This window comes from Ursus americanus, chromosome 3 (assembly GCF_024610735.1).
Source record: "Ursus americanus isolate L20-20 chromosome 3, mUrsAme1.1.p, whole genome shotgun sequence".
NCBI classification, from domain to species: domain Eukaryota; kingdom Metazoa; phylum Chordata; class Mammalia; order Carnivora; family Ursidae; genus Ursus; species Ursus americanus.
This window is the reverse complement of record NC_142129.1, coordinates 18,913,539-18,932,820: the sequence shown is the minus strand read 5'-3', so window position 1 is coordinate 18,932,820 and position 19,282 is coordinate 18,913,539. Positions and strand designations below refer to the sequence as shown.

The 19,282-nt window shown below is 42.7% G+C and overlaps 1 protein-coding gene across 1 annotated transcript in view; it reads left to right on the top strand.

Moving 5' to 3' along the window:
- Nucleotides 1–19,282, top strand: part of EXOC4 (exocyst complex component 4) — a 717,712-nt gene that overhangs the window by 512,428 nt on the left and 186,002 nt on the right. Inside the window, exon 11 of the mRNA XM_045792625.2 lies at nt 428–647. Within this exon, the coding sequence (XP_045648581.1) occupies nt 428–647 (220 nt within the window). The remainder of the gene's footprint in view (nt 1–427; nt 648–19,282) is intronic.

The window sequence follows — 19,282 nt, the reverse complement described above, 5'->3', positions numbered from 1 at the left end:
TTTAAAAAACATTTCTTTCTATATATATAAAGATCTCAGTGAGAAATATGCAGTATTTGGGGGTGTGCTTTTAAATTTACATTGCAATTTGTTTTCTGTTCATCATGGCTTCCTTTGCTTCTTATATTCTTCTTTCCTTCTTGAAGGAAGTATCTTTTGATGTCTTCCATTTTTTCCCTAGTTTGGAAGTCATGTTTTCTATTTTGTCCTATTTTTATTCCATTAGTGAAATAACTTAGAAAAATAGAAACAACTAATATAGAGATGAATAATAAAGTGATGGCCTGTTCTCATTAAGAATTCTGGGAATCTCTCCTCATCTCTCCACGGAAAGAGAGGCGGCTAGAAATACCCGTATGGGTTTTGTGATATTTCCAGAACTATTTTTCTGAGATCTTTGAGAACCATTTTCTTCTTTGGCCTCCAGATTTATTCAAGAGATCGAGCATGCCCTGGGACTTGGCCCAGCCAAACAGTGCCCTCTTCGAGACTTCCTCACTGTGTACATCAAAAACATCTTCCTCAATCAGGTCTTGGCAGAGATCAACAAGGAGATTGAAGGAGTCACCAAAACATCTGACCCCTTGAAGATCCTAGCTAATGCGGACACCATGAAGGTGATGGGAGTGCAGCGGCCTCTCCTACAGGTAATAATACACTTCGAACTTACTCTTTTTATCAGCACTTTTCATTGACTTGGCAAGAGGCACAAATTACAGAAAGAAGAATTACCATCTGTTTCCATATTCATCAGAGACAAAACAAGAGGAAATAAATTAAACTGGCACTGGGGAAATTTAGAACTAATGTAGAGATAATGGAAATTCCTTCAGATCTTTAAGGAAAAAGTGGTTGGCTTTGCATGTGGAAGATGGTGGGTCTCATTAACATGCAGGCAACTCCTCATTATTTGCCTGGAACTTGTCTCTGAAGGGAATTCTTATTCCGCTGGCGAATGTACCAGGAGTATGAGGGACTTTAGGGAAGGAAGTTATTGTGCCAAACCTCAGCTACCAACAAGGAAACCCTTGTGGTGCCATTTTAGAACAGACTTGTGTAAAGAGCGTGGCTCGCTCACAGTGAATTTGAACCCACGAGCAAACTGGCCTTTGAAAGTCAGATCATTTAATCCAAGATCTTGTTACTACTGAAAATTTTACTTTGATTATATAAAGAAATGGTTTCCAGGCAACAGAAATGAAGTAATTTGTTAGTAGATATTTGGATTTATAGGCTTGAGATATTTATTTTATATCCACGTTAGTCAGTGACTTGGAGGTAAATCTAAAACTAAAAGAACATTAGTATGAGTTTAAATTATATATGTACATTAACTTCTATTACACTGTTACTGTATCTTTATCGTGTTTCTTCTTTGAGAGAATGATGGGCACAATAGTATATTTTTACATAAGGTGCACGATACGAGGATATCTCAAAGTGTGGAAGGCTTGAGCTCGTCAAAGAAAAATTGTGTGCGTGGAAAAGAGTTATAGTTACTTTAGTTGCTTGCCCTTACCTGCCTTGATATGTGTGTTCCTTGGTTTTTCCTTCTTTGTACCTTAGAGTTAATACAAATGCTAGGCCTTTCACAGGCAAGTGCTCTAGTTACAGCAGTTCTTTTTTATGTGCAAACCTTCTGTGGTATTGAGAAAGCAGAATAGAGGCATTCGCCTCTCCCAGAGCTTGAATGATAGCATGGCGTCGAGGAAAGGGTTCATTTGGATCATCTGGGTCTGTGCGAGATGTGCTCCTTGTGAGGGATCTGTACCGAGTACGCGCTGCGGGGAAGGGAGAGAGGCAAAGGCACGCGCTCACTTGTCCGTCCGCTGGATCACTCTTCCGTTGGCTCTTTGCATGGCTGGGGCCTTCTTCTCGCAGAGGCTCAGATCAGATGTCATCTCCGCAGGGCAGCTTTTCCTGACTATCCTACCTAAATAGGTCCCCTTCCCTGATTATTCTACATTCTTCCCTCCCTCCGACACCCCAGTCCAGTCCAACACTGAAGCCGAACTCCCTGGACAGCATCACCAAAGCTCCCTTGCCAGGTGACTTAAGATCCTGTCCTGCCAACAGGCAGCACCAGCAGCAGATTGGAAGAGGTAAGAGAAGAAAGAGATTAGGGCTGTTTCTTATCTCCTCCCTCTCCACTCTGGATCGTTGTTCTGGCTGTGGGTGCATCCCTCCCTCTGTAACCACAGGTCCTGCCAGGTGACACCTGCTCCTGAGCTCCAGCCCTCACTGGGCTCTGGTGACGTCATTTCTCCCCCTTCCCCTTGATGCCAGCGTTCGGCTCTTCCTAGTCTCTGGGTACCTCACCATCCTTCGTTGCTTCTTTCAGTTCTGCCCATATCTGTAATTCCATCTCTGCATTAATGTTTCCTCATTTGAATCATCTGCATGGAGTTCTCTTTTTCTCTCTGGATCCTGAAAAGATCTCTCCAGTTAGTCCTGTTTGAACACTTCAGTTCTTCTTTCATCTTAACACCATCACCATATTTATTAGTTTGTGGATTTTCTAACTTGTTCATTACCTGTCTTTCCCCAACAGAATGCAAGTTCCAAAAGCATAGTACAGTACCAGGCAGCAGGGAGGTGTTTGATAAATAATTTATTGAACGAATGCATACATGCATGAATAGGTGGATGGATGGATGGATAGACACAGTGGATAAGTTTTGAGAGTCAGAAATAACTGCAGAGCTGGCATGGGAAGACCAGAAATAGAGAGTGACAAAACCTTGTTTGTATCTAGCTCTGGTCTGAACATATCATTAACTTCCTCTCATTCAGGAAACCTTTCAGTATTTGTGTGCCCGCAGTGTCATGCTCCCTGCTGTGCCAAGCAACCCTAATATGCTTAGTGTACTGAATTCCAGAGAAAACAAAGGCAGCAGTGGTCTGTAGAGCGAATCTGTGTACTAAAGGTGCTGGCTCATTGTCCGTGATAATTTTCAGCTTGAGGAGCAAAAGCACAAGAAAACTCATAACTAGTTGACTAGAATCTGGCCCATGTCAGGGCCACACTTTGCCAGCTAAATGACACCTCAGGCAGCCTACTGCCGTCTTATTAAATCACTCCCAGCCTCAACACCAGCCACAATGTTACTATGCCTCCTGTTGTCTAAATCGATTACTCCATTCTGAGGGATAGATGAGAACTCCAACTTCACCTGTCTTCTCTTTGAGCGAGTCAAGATAGAATTCTGTGTGAGTAAATCTTTAAACTAAGGTCATTCAGTTTATTAATCTCCAAATTTGTTGTCACAACCAAAACACCTGCTTTCTTATTTATTTTGTTGCCCTTTTTTTCTTCAAAAAATTTTTATTTTCTGAGACTGCAAATTAGTTAGACCATCTCAATACATTTAATATTCTCAGAGTAATGAGATTGAAATAGTAATGAGATGGTTCTTTTCCTCTCACATCTTGAGACATTCTCTCGCTTTATAATCATTGAGAGTTGTTTTCAAACATAATTTTCCATGGTCAAGTTTCAATGTTCCTCAAATGTTAACTTAACATTTTTTTGGGCCACCGTAACATTTTTATTCCCAGCTAATTGTAGGTGACTGATCTGAAGAAAAAATAAGCAATTCTCAAAAATTTTTGCCGAGAATCACTGTTAAGAAGGGAGCTTAGAGAAATACATATATGTATAAAAGACGCAATAGTCAATTACTTGAAGTTTAAAAAATGTCCTTTAAAGTCATTCCCACTGCTGGCCTGTCGCTGGGCCTCCGAGAAGAAAGGATCGCGCCTTTGCCCTGAGGCAGCTCCCGTGTCACAGAGCATCCACACAACTGGATTCTCGGGGGGGGGGGGGGGGGGACAGCTGTCTCAGCGCTGCTTTGATCTGTTTGATGATGTGCAGAGAAGCCCAGGGCGCTCTGCCCTCACCTCTCTGAAATGGCATCTGGGCAGTATAGACAGTCTGTTACAAGGGGGCATTTCCATGGGTGAAAACATGCTTTCGAATCCATAATTTCACTGTCTAGGCACAGAATCCACAGAAGGGAAGGAAGTAAATAGGAAGGAGGAGACGACAAACACCATCTTATAGGTGAAACAACTGTGCAGGTATCGGCCCCAAATGATACACATCATACTGATAGTAATAATAGTAACAATTGTATTCCTATTAGTAGATAGTAGTAATGATAGCAGCTAACACTTTTAATAGCATTTACTACAAGCCAGACACAATTCTGATTGTTTGGTCTGTGTTGACTTGTGTTTTACATGTATTGCCAACAGCTTTGTGAGGGCGGCGTTCTTATTACAGGGAGGAAACTGAGAAATAGTGAAATTAAACAACTTGCCCACAGTCACATAGCTGGCAAGTACTGGAGCTATAATTCAAACCCGGGCAACCTCACCCTGGAGTCCAGTGTCTAAATGAGTTCTACTCAAAATGTAGCCTGAGGAGTATGTTTGTCTGCAAGCTATTTTTTACCAGTCTGCTGTGAGATGGACAGAATTTGAGAGTAAGCATTTAGACGCCCTCCTCCTTTTAAAGAATTTGACATTGCCTGTTGAAACTAACCAAAGGGGGGGGGCGGGACTGGTGCTTTGTATATCTTTGTGGTTGTAATTTTTTTAATGAATCGATTTCTGATGTATTTTATAACAGTATCAATGTACAACAGATGGGGGGGGTGGGCTCTCACTGTAGTTAGGGACACACTGCCCTAAATTTCTTACTCCTTTATATTGCCTCCGAGAGAAAGAAGTGAAGCACAGAAGCAATCATCTCACCTTGGTGCCCAAGGCACTTTCCAATAGATGAAAGAGCTTGAATATTTCTCGCAGGGGGTTGTCTCCCAAATCCTCAGCTCCTTAAAGAGTGTCTACTATAGAGGAGGCACTCAGTATTAAATAAATGGATGAATGGTTGTGTGATTGAAAGTGAATGAATTAATGATGGCTTCCTTAGTACAAGGACACGTGTGTGCATGTTTTCCCCCCAGGATTCATGGCTGTGGGTTTAAGATTGTTAGCAATGCTTAAAATAAAATGGTAGCGTTCTTATTCCTCTGATGCTATCTACACGAACGCAGGATTGAATATACCTTAAGGTCTTATTGTCTCAGTCCTCTGTTGCCATCCCCTCCCCCCCTTTTGTTTTCAAAATGGCTTCCACCTGCTTCAAGGCAAAGCATGCTGATGCAAATTAAGGAAATCTCTTAGGAGGAGGGAAATGAGCATTCTGGCATTCTGGACATGGAGCTATGGAAATGGTCAGTTGAAGTGGATATCCTTTCAACTACCTTTATACATCTATAGGAATCTACAAAGTTTTTATTCCTTAGACATGAGGAAACACCCACTCACTTTTGGGGGAGGTCATTTAATTCATTTCTCCCTTAGTGTCTCCACCCAAAAAAAGGGTTAGGAGGCTAACGCTCAAGGGTTTTGTCCTTTACCTGTTAAGCTGCTGAATGGGCATCCGACCATGTGAACAAAGGTGCAAGGAAAGTTTTCTCCCCCACCCCCAACGGAATAGGCTACACCCTTGCTATGTAGAGAGTGGTCTGTGGGAAGGAACCCCAGCCCTCCGAGTCAGACTCTGCATCTGTATAGTATCAGCGTGTGATTTCCAGGCACATTCAGAGTTTGGGAAGTACTACTTCGTACCAGTGCAACACGGAGTGTGGTCCGTGGTTTGTCAGTGTCAGCATCACCTGAGCAGGTGAGAAGTGCAAATTCCTGCAAGAATCATTGTTCTAGGGGCGCCTGGGTGGCACAGCGGTTGGGCGTCTGCCTTCGGCTCAGGGCATGATCCCGGCGTTATGGGATCGAGCCCCACATCAGGCTCCTCCGCTATGAGCCTGCTTCTTCCTCTCCCACTCCCCCTGCTTGTGTTCCCTCTCTCGCTGGCTGTCTCTGTCTCTGTCGAATAAATAAATAAAAAATCTTTAAAAAAAAAAAAAAAAGAATCATTGTTCTAACCCAGCTCCCCGCCCCCCCCCCCCGTAATTTTGGTAGAGACTGAAGTTTTAGAAGTATTGCGATATATCACACCACCGTGCCCAGCTGGAGGTTAGCAAATGGGATCTGACGCTGTGAGCTCTTAGCATGGCAGTGAACAAGAGAAGTCACTTCAAAAAAAAAAGAAAGAAAGAAAAGAAAACTATCCAGCTTTGTTTCATGCAGGCCCAGAAATTGTAAAAACAATATTTGCAGTGGTAGCAGAAGCTGCTTCCTAGTCTAGCACATTGCTGAAGTTTACAGAGTTCTTTCCAAACACAGGATGAGCCTACATTTTCTGGCTCGTGCAAGAATGAGAGGGAGAGGCAGCTTTCCTAATGCTTAGGCTCGAATTCCCGCATCATTGGAGGGAAAAAAGCATAAGCTGTGCAAATAAAAATGTAGGCATTCTTGAAACATTTAAAGCATTTTTTTCATTTTCCTCAGTGCCCCAGTATTTGTCAGACTACTTCTGAGATGTGACGTGGCTAGAGTTGCCAGCTAACACCATGCCCATCTCTTTCTCGGCCCGCTGCCCTTGCCGCCCTTACCTCTGCATGTAGGGCAGTGGTAGCGATACCCGTTAGACTCACCCAGGTGTTTTCTGAAAACACCAACTCCCCAGGTCGCATCCCAGAGATTCAGTTCAGTTGATCAGGAGTGGGGCCTGGGCATCAGTGCTCTCTGTAAGATGTTCAGATGATCCCAGCATGCGGCCAGAATTAGTGCCACTGATCTGGATCTTTCAATTCCCTAGAATCAATTATTGCCCTGAGAGGAAGTGTATCCAAAATTACAGTTGAGACATGCTTGAATTCAGGCAGGCTTATGACAGAGGGCTGCCTTTGATACTTTGAACCAATTTTGATACATAAGCCTTGGAATCAGATACAAATGATTTTACATCGCAGCCATTTCATCTGATAACTTTGTGGCCGGGACCAAATTGTTAATTTCTCTGGACCATTTTTTTCCTCCTCTGTAAAACGAGAATAATAAAAGAGGTGTCATAGGAACACAGGAATTATTTCTAATGATTAGGTGGAGTAATGTTTAGGAAACGTGTCTCCTTCCCTACCCCCATGTCACATACGTGTGGATTTTAGCGTTGATTCACTCTCGCCTTTACAGACTTCTGACTTCTGCTGACCCCTCCACCTGCCGTCTGTCTAGATTTCAGAAACCCCTGCGTCTCCTGTCCTCACTGATTTGTGTTTACCTGCTCCTGTCCTCTGTACTCCAGCACCCACCTAGTAACCTCTGTTTCCTGTCTCCCCCTACCATAGCGTGACAGCAAGTGATGCTACTATTTAACCTCTTTCTCTTTTTCCTGGATTTTGTCCACTTTGTCAGCAGCAGAAGTAGCAGCCAGTGTTCATTACCATTAAAGCTAGTGTGTCCATTTCCTAGGGCCACTGTAACAAATGACCACACCTTGTTGGCTTTAAAAAGCAGAAACATACTCTGTCACAGTTCTGGAAGCCAGGGGCCACATACCCTCCAGAGGGTCTAGAGGAGGACCCTCCCTTGCCTCTTCCAGCTTCTGGTGGGCCTGGCGTTTCTTGGCTTCTGGCAGCATAACTCTGGTCTCTGCCTCCATCCTGACATGGCTTTCTTCCCTGTGTCTCCAGGTGTCCTTTTCTGGGTCTTAGAAGGATAGTCTTCTTAGAATTTAGGGCCCACCCTAATCCAGCCTGGTCCCATCTCAGTCCTGACTGTAATTACATCTGCAAAGACCCTATTATCAAGTAAGATCACATTCTGAGGTTCTGTGTAGAATCTGGGGGGTAACACTGTTCAACCCACTATAGCTGATCATTAGAAACAAGTTACATGAATTGCAGTGTATTTAATTTGCTATATGTTCCTTGAAAACCCTCTGACGGGAAGCAGTGTAGAAGTAGTGCTATTCGGGCGATGGGCCGGGATGGTCTAGATCCTGGTGTCAACAAGTTTCCCAATGATAGTTGGTGGTAGGCTGAGTGATTGCTGGAGCTCCGAGTGAGTCTCGCCAAAGGCGGGTAGACACAGCTGCCTGTGGTAGAGTGATTTGCTAGAGATAATTACACTGATGCCCAAAGCCAAGGTACTGCCAGTAACCCCTTGCTGGTTTCCCAAGGAAGTGCAGCCAGAAGCAATAGCAAAGCGTCTTCATCGTATCAAATTATGTTAATTTGAAGAATATTGCTTTTGAGTGATAGGTACATCACGGCCAGTTGTTACCATCCACTCTGGGGTCCGGAATAGATTCAGCTTTTATTAGCGTAAATAGATTAGTGCCATTTAAGGTCTGCTGGAAGTCCTCATGAAAATCATTAAGTTGAAAAGAGAGCTGATCAATTGATTTTCCCCCCCATTCGCTCTGAGAGGTGGTGCTAATGGTCCCACTGTGTTAAAATAAGCCTCAGAACCAGAATGCCGTGGGGTCTAATCTGATTCTTCATTGTCTATCTAGACTGAAAGACATAATAATTGACCACAGTTGGTAGTGTTGATTTTCTTCGGATTTTACTCTTATTATTTTATTCACTAGCAATATTATTTGGTCTCTTTATGTCAAGTGGGGGCTTCAAATAACCAGCCACTAGTAACCGCACCAGACTTTGGCCTGGAAGATGGAGCAGAAGAGGCCTTTATTCTTGTCTTTGGTTGTTTATGTTGTCACTGTGGCTTTCAACACTCACCTGTTCACTTCGGAGACAGCCGAGCGAGTGAAATCTTTCCGTACCAATGGGGACTTACGGGATCTTAGAACAGTCATTTGTGCCTTCCTGTTGTCGTATCTGTGTTCTTTTTGTAGTATTAATTCTGTTACTAGCTTAATACGTTCTCTTTTTGTGGACTTTTTGTTGTGTTGCTTCATAGCCATTCGGGAACATGACTAATGTAAATTTTATCATGGCATGTGGGAAGAGCATCTAAAATGTGGATCTAGTCTCCTTGTCAGCTCAGTGACTTTAGATGAGCCCAAGCCGCTTCTCTTCCCTGGCACCCCTCCCTTCCCTCATCTGTAAAGTGGGAAGAATGCTCAAGCTACCTCATAAAACTAAGGTGAGAAGTGCGTACGGGCTCATGTATTCAGCAGGGCTCTGGCAACGGCTCTCCATCTTGACTTGGTGATGCTTAACTTACTATTATCGGTCCACATGCGCATCTGATCAGTGCATTCAGAAAAATCCGTTAGCATTAAAGGGAATGGTGTTAAGAAAAAACCTACAGGAATGGAAAATGTTTCCTATTAAGTGAAAAGCTTCAGGAGTTCTTACCAACAGTGTGTCTTATGCATGATTAGACAACCCGTGTAAGAACCTGGCAATATTTTTTCCGCAGTGTATCATGAATATTTTAAATTCCTGAAAAGGCTGAAAAAACTTGTGCGGTCAAACACCCACACCCTCACCATCCAGATTCTGCAGTTAACTCTTTATGCTGTATGTGTTTCATAGCTTAACCAAACCCGGTCGTTTTAATTCTTCAGCCATCCCAGAAGTGAATTCCCAGTCTCTCCCTAAGCACTTCACCGTGGTGTCATTCACAGGCTTTCAGTATCTTAGAAAAATCTGAACATAAAGAGAAATAAATTAAGTGGGAAGGTCGTTGCTTTGTTCAATTGCTAAAAGTACTCAGTTTCTAAGAGCTTTCCTTTAAATAGTGTCCTGGAACAGTGAATGGACCAGCTTATGCTTAATTGATTAATCTGTAAGTACTGGCTTTGTTGATATGATACTGCGAGGGAATTTGTCGTCATAACTATTGATGCAAAAGTGAGCAAATGAGAGGTGAGTTTTAGATGCAGACAACAGGCATGTAATATGGTCAACTTGACTTTTTACAAATATCTTTATAGTCTTATCTCTGAAGGAGATGGTTTTCTTAGAAAGTTCCTCCTTAACTAGACTTCTATAAATAGCTTTCTGCAAAGCAAGGAGAGAGAGCAGCTAAAGATGAAGATTTTTTTTTTGTATGTGTGTAGAAAATCTTTGCAACCAGCCCTATGCATGCTATAAGAATTATTAACAATTTCCGGGTTTATTTCTACAAGTCAGTTATGATTACAAATGTTTTTTTCAACAATCTATCATCCCTCTTAATTTGTTTGGAACAGCTTTTAATTCAGATTCAACTTTTCAAGAATTTATTATATCCGGGGTATGAGGTCAGTTTTAAAAAAGCGGGCTGGAAGGAAGGCTTTATCCACATGGATAGAGAAGTCATGAGGGACTGCTGACTGAGACAGTAATTACACTTAGTGACACTTGCTTACCAGCTTTGCTTGGTACTAAGAAACTTGTCTGAGCACGAGGTTGTTTCAGAGTGACATCAATATAGGGATAAGCCCTGGGTTTTAAACGATGATTAAGAATGTCTTTTCTAAGTCAAGGTAGGCCCACGGATTGCCGTCTCATTCGTCACTTGGGCTGCCCCATGAAACAGGGCTCATTTGGGGTATTTGAGACGTTGACTGGCTGCTGTTTGCTTTGATCTTGCCTCTGCCCACTGCTGGTGTGTAAGCAGAAGAGAAGGTGATGACTTATGGCAGGTCTGCTGACAGGGACCAAACTACATTAACAGGCTGTCGCTCAGATCTGTAGAGAGCTGCCTTTGCCCAACGTATATTTGACTTTACTTGCTAACAAAGGCATCTTCAGATGTATTTCTTTTCCTTAAATGCTAGAGAAGAAGAAGAACATCCCATCAAGAGATACCAGGAGAAAAAGGCTGGCTCAACAGCCCAGGCAAATGATAGTTATCATTCTTGGGAGCAGCACAGTTGCTGATCTGGTGATTACCGATAGGAGCAGATGAGTGTAGACAGAACTGCCGCTCTTGGGGAATCGTTGAGGTTCTTATCCTAAGTCATTTTTGCCCTGTCTGAATGTTGCGGCTCTGCCTTGAAGATGTTCTAGGGAGAAAATGAGGAGGGAGAAAGCAGAGTATCTGAGCTTGAAAGGTAATTGGGCCTTCAAGAGTAACCGTTCAAACAAAACTCTGGCTTTTCGACCATCCTGTCCTACTCACAAACTTGCACGTGTTTGTGTTCCCTTAGACGCTGTAAGATGGGCTGGTAAAAATCTGACACATCGACTGTGATGAGTGATATAGCTCATGCAGTTGAATAATTTCTACTGTTGAAATTCTGGATACCACTAAATGATAACTCTTGATGAAACACCTGCTTGATGCCATCACTAGAAAAGGAAGTGCGGGGATCCCGTGTCACAGCTTCCGGTGTAGTTAGGGAATCGAAATTCCTCATGCCTGCAGACCCGACAGCAGTGGGGGAGAGCTTGTAATTTAGCACTGAGCGTGGAGCTCCGGAAGGCTTGTGGTCTGAGAGTTGAGAGCACCGAGGGCTAGGAAATTCGGGAGACTTTAGGCGAGCTGTGGGTCCCGAACTGGGCATCACAGGCTGTGTAGAAATAGAGACGATGGAGGAGAAAGTAACCCAAACAAGGGATGTAACATAAGTAGAGACACAAAAGGTATGTTCACGAGACAATGAGGTTAGACCACCTGAATGAAGGGATGAATGGGGAGTGAGAAATCAGGTTGACAGGAGGCACAAAACTCTTAAGAAGGTCTTGAACTTTGAGCAGAACAGTTTATGTTTAAAGTGGGAAGAGGTGCAGTCATGAAAGGTTCTTGTGAAGGGGCTCATTGGCTCCTGTCTGATTCGATCTTGCCTAATGGATGAATGACTGATAAGGGAGAGTGGGCTTTGGCGGTTCACGGACAGGATGAGAGGGTAGCAAGCCTGGGGTCAGAGAGGCCATCCAAGGCGGGGATCTAGGAGTCCAGCCCAGAAGGGAAGACCAAGTTTCCTCTGAGTGTTGCTCTCCAGACCGAAGCCTCAGGTAGTGACCTCCTGGCTGCCCCCACATTTTGCTCAGCTCAGCATTTGAAGTCATTCTTTTGATTGCTCGTCGTAATTGGTCGAACAGGCTGACTCTCTGGGACAAGTATTGTGCTCTGTCAGGTTTTTCTTCAAGCCCGCGCAGACAGGGAGTGACTGGATGGCATTCTTCATCACCTCTGTCCACAGGAGCAGCCATTGGTTGTAGCATGTTCATGTGTGTTTAAAGATTAAGCTGTATATTTCTCGTGTGTTACCTTTTTAGACACGCAGGAGCTCTGTCAGTTAAAGTCCTGCTTTGGGGAAAAGGCAACACGCAGCTAGCTCATTAACAGGTTATCTTTGTCATCATGTCCTTTTGGATTGTGCATTTTCCTTTGAGAAGGAAAAAAAAATTCATCTAGGCTTCTGGTTTCCCTTTCTTTTTCTTCCTCATTTTTATCTGCTTCTCTTCCCTCCATAGTTACGGCTATTCCCATGATGGATGGTCATATCTTCGGAGCCCAGAATGCCCTGAGTATATTCACTTGCAAATCGCTACAAAGTCAAGTTCAGATGACTGCACTTAAATGAAAGGCTCTCTGTGCCTCTCTTCACTGGACATGTATGACTTCTTGCCCCGTTTCAGCCATAGGAGCTTAATTGCTTCTTCCTTTTGATTCCACAAAGCATGTTTTAATTTGTTCTCCCCTTGGTCATTCCAAGGTCAAGGCTGCCTATCAGGGGCTCACAGAAGTGCTCTGGTGACCTTGCGTGCCACATTTGCCCCTGGCTTCCAAGGCTTTGCCAGAATGAAGAGCCTGCCTGTGTAGAGAGGGCCGAGCTATCAGTTCATTTCTTCCCTCTCGAACAAGAAGTATCTCCTTTTCATCCATCTTCTCAGGGCTTGAGGTTTAGAGCCAAAAGGATTCTCTGACACATAGTAGGTGTTCATTTGGTGAATGAGTAAAATGGATATTGCCAACAGTTATGTTAAAGGGTGGCCTCTGGCTTACCTAGTTAGGGATATGCTCTGTAGAAGCAAAGCTGTGTTGTTTGCCAAGGAAGCATTAAGTATTTGGTTTTTTAAAAAAGCTTTTTATTTCAAAAAGTTTGAGGTTTACAGAAAAGTTGCCGAGATATTACAGAGTTCTCCTACACTCCATACCTCGTTTCCCCTGTTATTAGCATCTTATATTCGTCTGGTGCATTTGCTACATTTAACCAAACAGTATTGATACATTCTTATTAATGTGCCTTGGTTTTTACCTCCTGTCTCTCTTCTGTACCAGTATCCCATCCAGGATAGCACATTATATTTAGTTGTCTTACCTTCTTGGGTTCCTCTTGGATGTAGCATGTTCTCAGACTTTCCCTTTTTTTAGTGGCCTTGACGATGGGTAGGTATGGTGTAGAAAGTCCAGCAATATGGGTTTGTCTGATGTTTTTCTTATGATTTGACAAGAAGGATATGTGTTTTGGGGAGGAAGATCCCACAGGTCAAGTGTCACTCTCATCAGATCATATCAGATAGACGTGCTATCAACAAGACGTATCACTGTCAAAGTTAACCTTGAGCGCCTGGCTGAGGCAGTGTTCGTCAGGTTTCTCCACGAGAAAGTTACTGTTCCTCCCTCCTTTCCATATGCTATGGAAGGAAGTCGCTGTGCAGCCCATACACTCAGGGAGTAGGGAGTTATGCCCCACTCCCTGGAGGGTAGAGTATTTGTGTAAGTTATTTGGAATGCTTCTGCATGAGAGATGTGTCTCTTGTCTCCTATTTTTAGATTTCTTTAGTCGCTAATTTATGTCAGTATGGACTCATGGATTTTTATTGGAGACAGCAGGTTTATAATGCAATACTGCTTTATTTTTATTGCTCAGATTGTTCCAGCGTTGACCATTGGGATCTCTTTCAGTTGGCACCCGTGTCTCCTGTGTCCCCATCTTTGTGACCTTTTTTTTTTTAAGCATTCCTTGTTTTCTGGCACAAGATACTCCAAGCTCCATCTGTACGTTTTCTGCCCCAGTCCTAGAATCCGCCATTTTCCCGAGGAGCCCCAGTTCCTGTTATTGGAGAATAGTATCGGTGACCACCATCTGGGGGCCTGGTATGACTGTTGTACTTAAGCATCGTTACTTCTGGGTCCTCTCAGCTGGTAGAGAAAAGAAATATCTGCGTTTGTACTAACCCTCGTATGTATTCTCATCCATACATATTTACACATGTAGCTACTTGTATTTACATATTTTTTAGAAAATTGATTTATTTATTTGGGGGGGGAGGGGCACAGGGAGAAGGAGAAAGAATCTCAAGCTGACTCCCTGCTGAGCGCCAGAGCCCAGCGCAGGGCTCGGTCCCACAAACACGAGATCACAACCTGAGCCAAACTGGACACTCAACAGACAGAGCCACTCAGGAACCCCTACGGGTATTTACATACTAAGCTGAAAATGAGTTCATACTGATGTCTCCAACTCTAATGTATTACTGTATGGATCGTTCTAGCCTTATTTATCTGTAACTTTCTTCTCCAACAGTAAAACATTTCTAGCCCCCACCATCCGCCACCCACTTGCTTGACCATTCTAGCCCAGCAAACATGTGTAGCACTGTCAGAATTATTAACTTGTGCCCTTACGGGAAGCAGCTTTATCAATTCATGCGTTGTTCTTACAAACAATTTCTTTTGCCTTTAGTTTTACTTACTGATTTCTGAAATTGCTTGGTTCAGCGCCCTTTTCTCCTACTCCTTTCAAGATTGTTTTACACATTTCGTAATACAGTTAGATGTTTTGTCACATTCTGCACTCCATCCTGGGATCCCTTAACCTCCTTAAATGATTTTTTTAATTTGCATACATTAAGGTTCATTCTCTGTGCTTTAAAGTTCCATGGGTTTTGACAAATATGTAACATCATATGGGTGCCATGACAGCATCACACAGAATGGCTTTTATCACCCCTCTCCCTCACTCCAGAAATCTCTGTACGTGGTCTTTTCAACCCGTCTCCCCTTTGCCTACATCTCTGGCAGTCACTAATCTTTTTATGGTAACTACAGTTTTGCCTTTTCCAGAATTCACGTAATTAAAATCATGCAGTAGTTAGCTTTTTTCAGACTGGAGTCTTCAGTTAGCAATATGCATAGGGTTCATTCATAGCTTTTCGTGGCTTGACAGCTGGGCTTGAGAAAAGCACAGAAGAACCTCGTTTCTTTTCATCACTGAATGATACTCCGTGGTATGGGTCATGGATATGGGTGCGGTACAGATGTACCAGTTTATTTCTCCATTCACCTATTAAAGCACATCCTGCTTGCTTCCATTTAGGATGGCTATGGATAAAGCTGCCGTCGACATCCACCTGTAGGTGTGCGTGTGATCCTAAGTTTTCAGAACTGTTGGATATTGTTTTTTGCTGTTTCTAGAAGTTGTGAGGATACATGGGGTTGCGAAAGTGCTGAGGACAGACATAAATAAGCAAATATATCACAGTGGTAAGTGCTTTAATAAAAGTATAAACATGATGAGTAAACTTGAATATAAGAAAAAGGCAAAAGTAAAAATACTTAAATTTACTCTTAAGTACTATTTTAAAACTTACTCTTAGGTTTTATTTTTAAAAAAATACTTAGCATTCCTTTCCAGGAAAAACACTCTCCCTCCAACCGCCCCCCCCCCCCAAGGACCTGCTGCTACAGCCACAGGAAAGACAGTGAGTCCAGTGGCATAAAAATTTTCTGTCTGCAGAGATAGTCCTAGGAATTCACTAGTGACAGACACCTTCAGAACTTAATCCTTTGTCTTCTTCCAACTCAAATGGTAGGAGAGAGATTCCATGTAAGGGTGAAAAACCAGCTCCTGCCCATTAGAAGGGGGGATAAAATGACTAGGGATTTTTTTGTTCTCTGGAAACATGAAATTTATAGGCCAAAAGAGCAAATAAAATTATTTGACCAAGTCATTCAGTACCAACAATAAGTTAAATTGGACTTGGGGTTCCTCCTCTAGGAATTTCTTATAGAAGGAACTAAACCCAAAGGAACTAGCCACATGGGAATGAACCCTTGTTTTGTCAAGAGCTAAGCTTGTGTCTTTGAAGAAGAGCGTTTGTGCTAAACGTCCAAGGAGAGATGCCAGGGGTCTGTTAAGGGGCCTCTTGTTTTCTGCTTGCACACCTCTAAATGTTGGATGGCAGGGTCAGCTGGGTGATCTGGAGCCTGATTTGTGTACCAGTCAGTGGTGAAGTAGATGGATCCAGAGGAAAAACGAGTGTACAGCCTGGGAGGTGGAATGGACAAGAGGTGGTTCGCGTACATGCCTCTCGAATGTCCAGCGGCCTGATAATAGCAAAATACAGCACAAGCTCGGAGGCTTGATTTGGTTAGTAAGTCCTCTTTGTTTGTAGAGGAATTAAAAGGGTGGAAGGAGTATAGACAGAGGGACCAAACTTTAAGTGAAGAGAGAACTTTCTCCAACACCCAGCATGACAAGAAATTTGTAAGCTGCCAGTGATCAGAAACTTTTTGATGTACAGAACATAAATAAGAGAAAATTAAAGATCTCCCTTTAAGTGAAAGACAAAAGAATTCAGAGCTAAGTTGTAATTTGTAATGTTACAATTTAGTTGGTGTTTTTAATTAATCCCTGGGTAACTATATTTTTTAAAATCTTGCTGTAGTTCATATATTTGTCTAAAACGCATTAGTTAAATATTTATGTGACTAGTTATATATTTATAATGTCTGCTTTTTTTATGGAGTAGTTTTACAGAGAAAATCATAAGTGACTGGATCGAAAGCTATTTTTGCTTTTGCCCAACTAACTGTATCTAGGGAAAACCAAGCTAATTGGCTCATGAAACTATGGACCAGATTGACCTCCTGAGTTCTAACCCAACTGCAGACCTTGTATCTGGGTAGAAATAGCCAATCGCTGTCAAGCCAGCTTAGCAAATACAAATATTTAAAGTATTGGCCCAGATTTTAGATTTATTTTAATTCTACCTCCTTACTCCTTTCAGCTCCTGAGCACAGAGGCACATGCTGGTTTGCTTATATAACAGACATAAAACTTCGTAGACAAGGAATGTTGTAACCGAACTTATATACATGAAACAAATATTCTGTGTACGTTCTCACTCTGTTTAGAAGAAGATTGGGCATGGTGTAGTATACATTTTCCCCAGTTAGTGTTGGTATTTTCAGTCATAGACTTCCAAAGAACTGTTGAGCTAGGATTTTAACCCAGCTCTGTGACTGGAGTCAAGCTTAGCTAGTTAAGTGTCTGCTCTAAGGTGACATATCTGATAAATGACAGTTCCAGTAGTAGCATCCAGGCCCCTCTTTTGCTGACCCAGTTCACTTTCTGTCCTACCTGCAGTATTGTTGAAAGCCTGCTACCCTTTCATGTACTGAGTAATTTATTTACATTGGATTTTAGCAGCCCTGCCACTTGTCCTATAAGGAAACTATTTTGTTCTGCTGAACTGCCAAAAAAAAGTAACATCTTGCACCCCCTCCTGCTTGGGGTGACTTTGCTTTCTATTTCGCTCCTCTCTCTAAAGGCAGAGCACGTTTCACTCCAAAACCAAATAACAAGCATCTCTCTCCTAATTTATGGTTTTCAAAGTTTTAGACTGTTTTTTCCCTTGCTGTCCAGAATGCTGTCTGAAAAGTCACAGTGATTTAAATAATTGATGGCTACTTTATGAAATTGTCAGCCTAGATCCATCCTCCTCCGTCCCCCAGCCACAAGTCCTTGAGCAGCTAATCCTTTTATGTTGCATCCTTTTTTTTTTCCTTCCTGGTTTCATTTAGATAATTATATTATTCACCCTGGAATATAATTGCCGTTATACTGTGGGGGGAGGGGGGCGGAGTAGGGTGGGCTGCCTGCTGTTCCCATCTGCAGGTTGTAAAATGTCTGTTATGCTCTAGCCTCTAATTTCTTTGCCATCCCACCTTTTAAAGATTTAATTATACCTGTGTAAAAGCATAATTTGAAATATGACTTCTGATTCTTTTGGAAGATAAAAGAGAGATTAATCCATTGTTCAACATGAACAAGCATGGTACAATGGAAGAAACTTTGGACTAGAATTCAGGGATCTCTTCGCAGCTGAACAAACAAGTTCTGAATGCCTGCTTGTACCGGGCACTGGACTGAGCATGAGGAGGTGCAAATTTAGGGGCTCCTGGGTGGCTCAGTCAGGTCATGATCCCAGGGTCCTGGGATCGAGTCCCACCTCAGGCTCCCTGCTCAGCGGGGAGTCTGCTTCTGCCTCTCCCTCTACCTGCTGCTCCCCCTACTTGTGCTCACTCTCTCTCTCACTCTCAAATAAATAAATAAATAAATAAATCTTTTTTAAAATGCAAAATTTAAAAGAAAAGAGGAAACTGTCCTCCAGGATTGCATATGTCGATAATCTGCTATCCACCCGTGACAAAACTTTGGGCAGTGCCCTTCCCCTCTCTGGGCCAGCATTTCTCATCTCTGAACAAAGGATGCTGGTCCTCTTCAGAATGTCCTTCCAGCTGTAACATTCCCTGATGTTCTGAAGGAAGACCATCAAGTATCAGCCACATTCCTTCTTTGTCAGATCTAATTCGAAGAGTGGGGGGTGGTAAAAAAAAAAATCCATTTTCTGTGAGAGAAGTCAGTTTGTCACCTCTGAAATCAAAGACGGTCCAGTCTGAAAGCTCTTAAACAAAGGATTGCCTTTTCCTGAATGTATTTTCTACCTGGTGGGTCCGGCGTGCCCAGCTCAGGGTGTGTTTGGGAGCAGAAGGTGACAGTCTCTGAGCAGCTACAAGTTGTCATCACAGGAGCAATAACTTTTCCTCTCAAATCACTGCCTGACATCCTTTTTCTACTCATGAAGCCGTTTTCCCAATGAGAACTTGGATTCTAACGTGTTTTTCACAGGGCTGAATTGCGCTGTCCAGTGGGTGGAAGGAAGGTCACAAAATGGTTCTCGTGCTTCTTCAGATACTGTTATTTTTCTCTTTGGAGGGTCTAGTTTGGATATAGTGAAACTTGCCAACCTAGGAACTTAGAAAACGTGACGATCAGAAATATAAACCTAATGATAGGTCGGGCTTTGTAGCCTTGAGAGGAAACAGTATTCATCTCCGTCAGGGCCTTCCGGTGTTGGATAAAGCAAGCCCCAAATGACAGCATGTAGCCTGTTACAAATGGAACACAAATAACACATAATAAAACAGAGTTTTAGAGTGGGCCTTGTAATGTGTTTATTTCAGGGAGCAAATCATAACCCATTTGCCTTATTGGAAAAACAATTTTCCTGTTACACAGGGAAAATGGAGTATTTAAAAAGGAAATGAATATGACAACCAAATGGACTTGGTTGAAATGGGCAAATTTGTTTCTTATTTACCTGTTGTTTTTGCACTGGGGAGAGTGATACCGGGCTTAGACCTGCTTTCAGCAGTAATGTTTCTTTTACCAAAAACC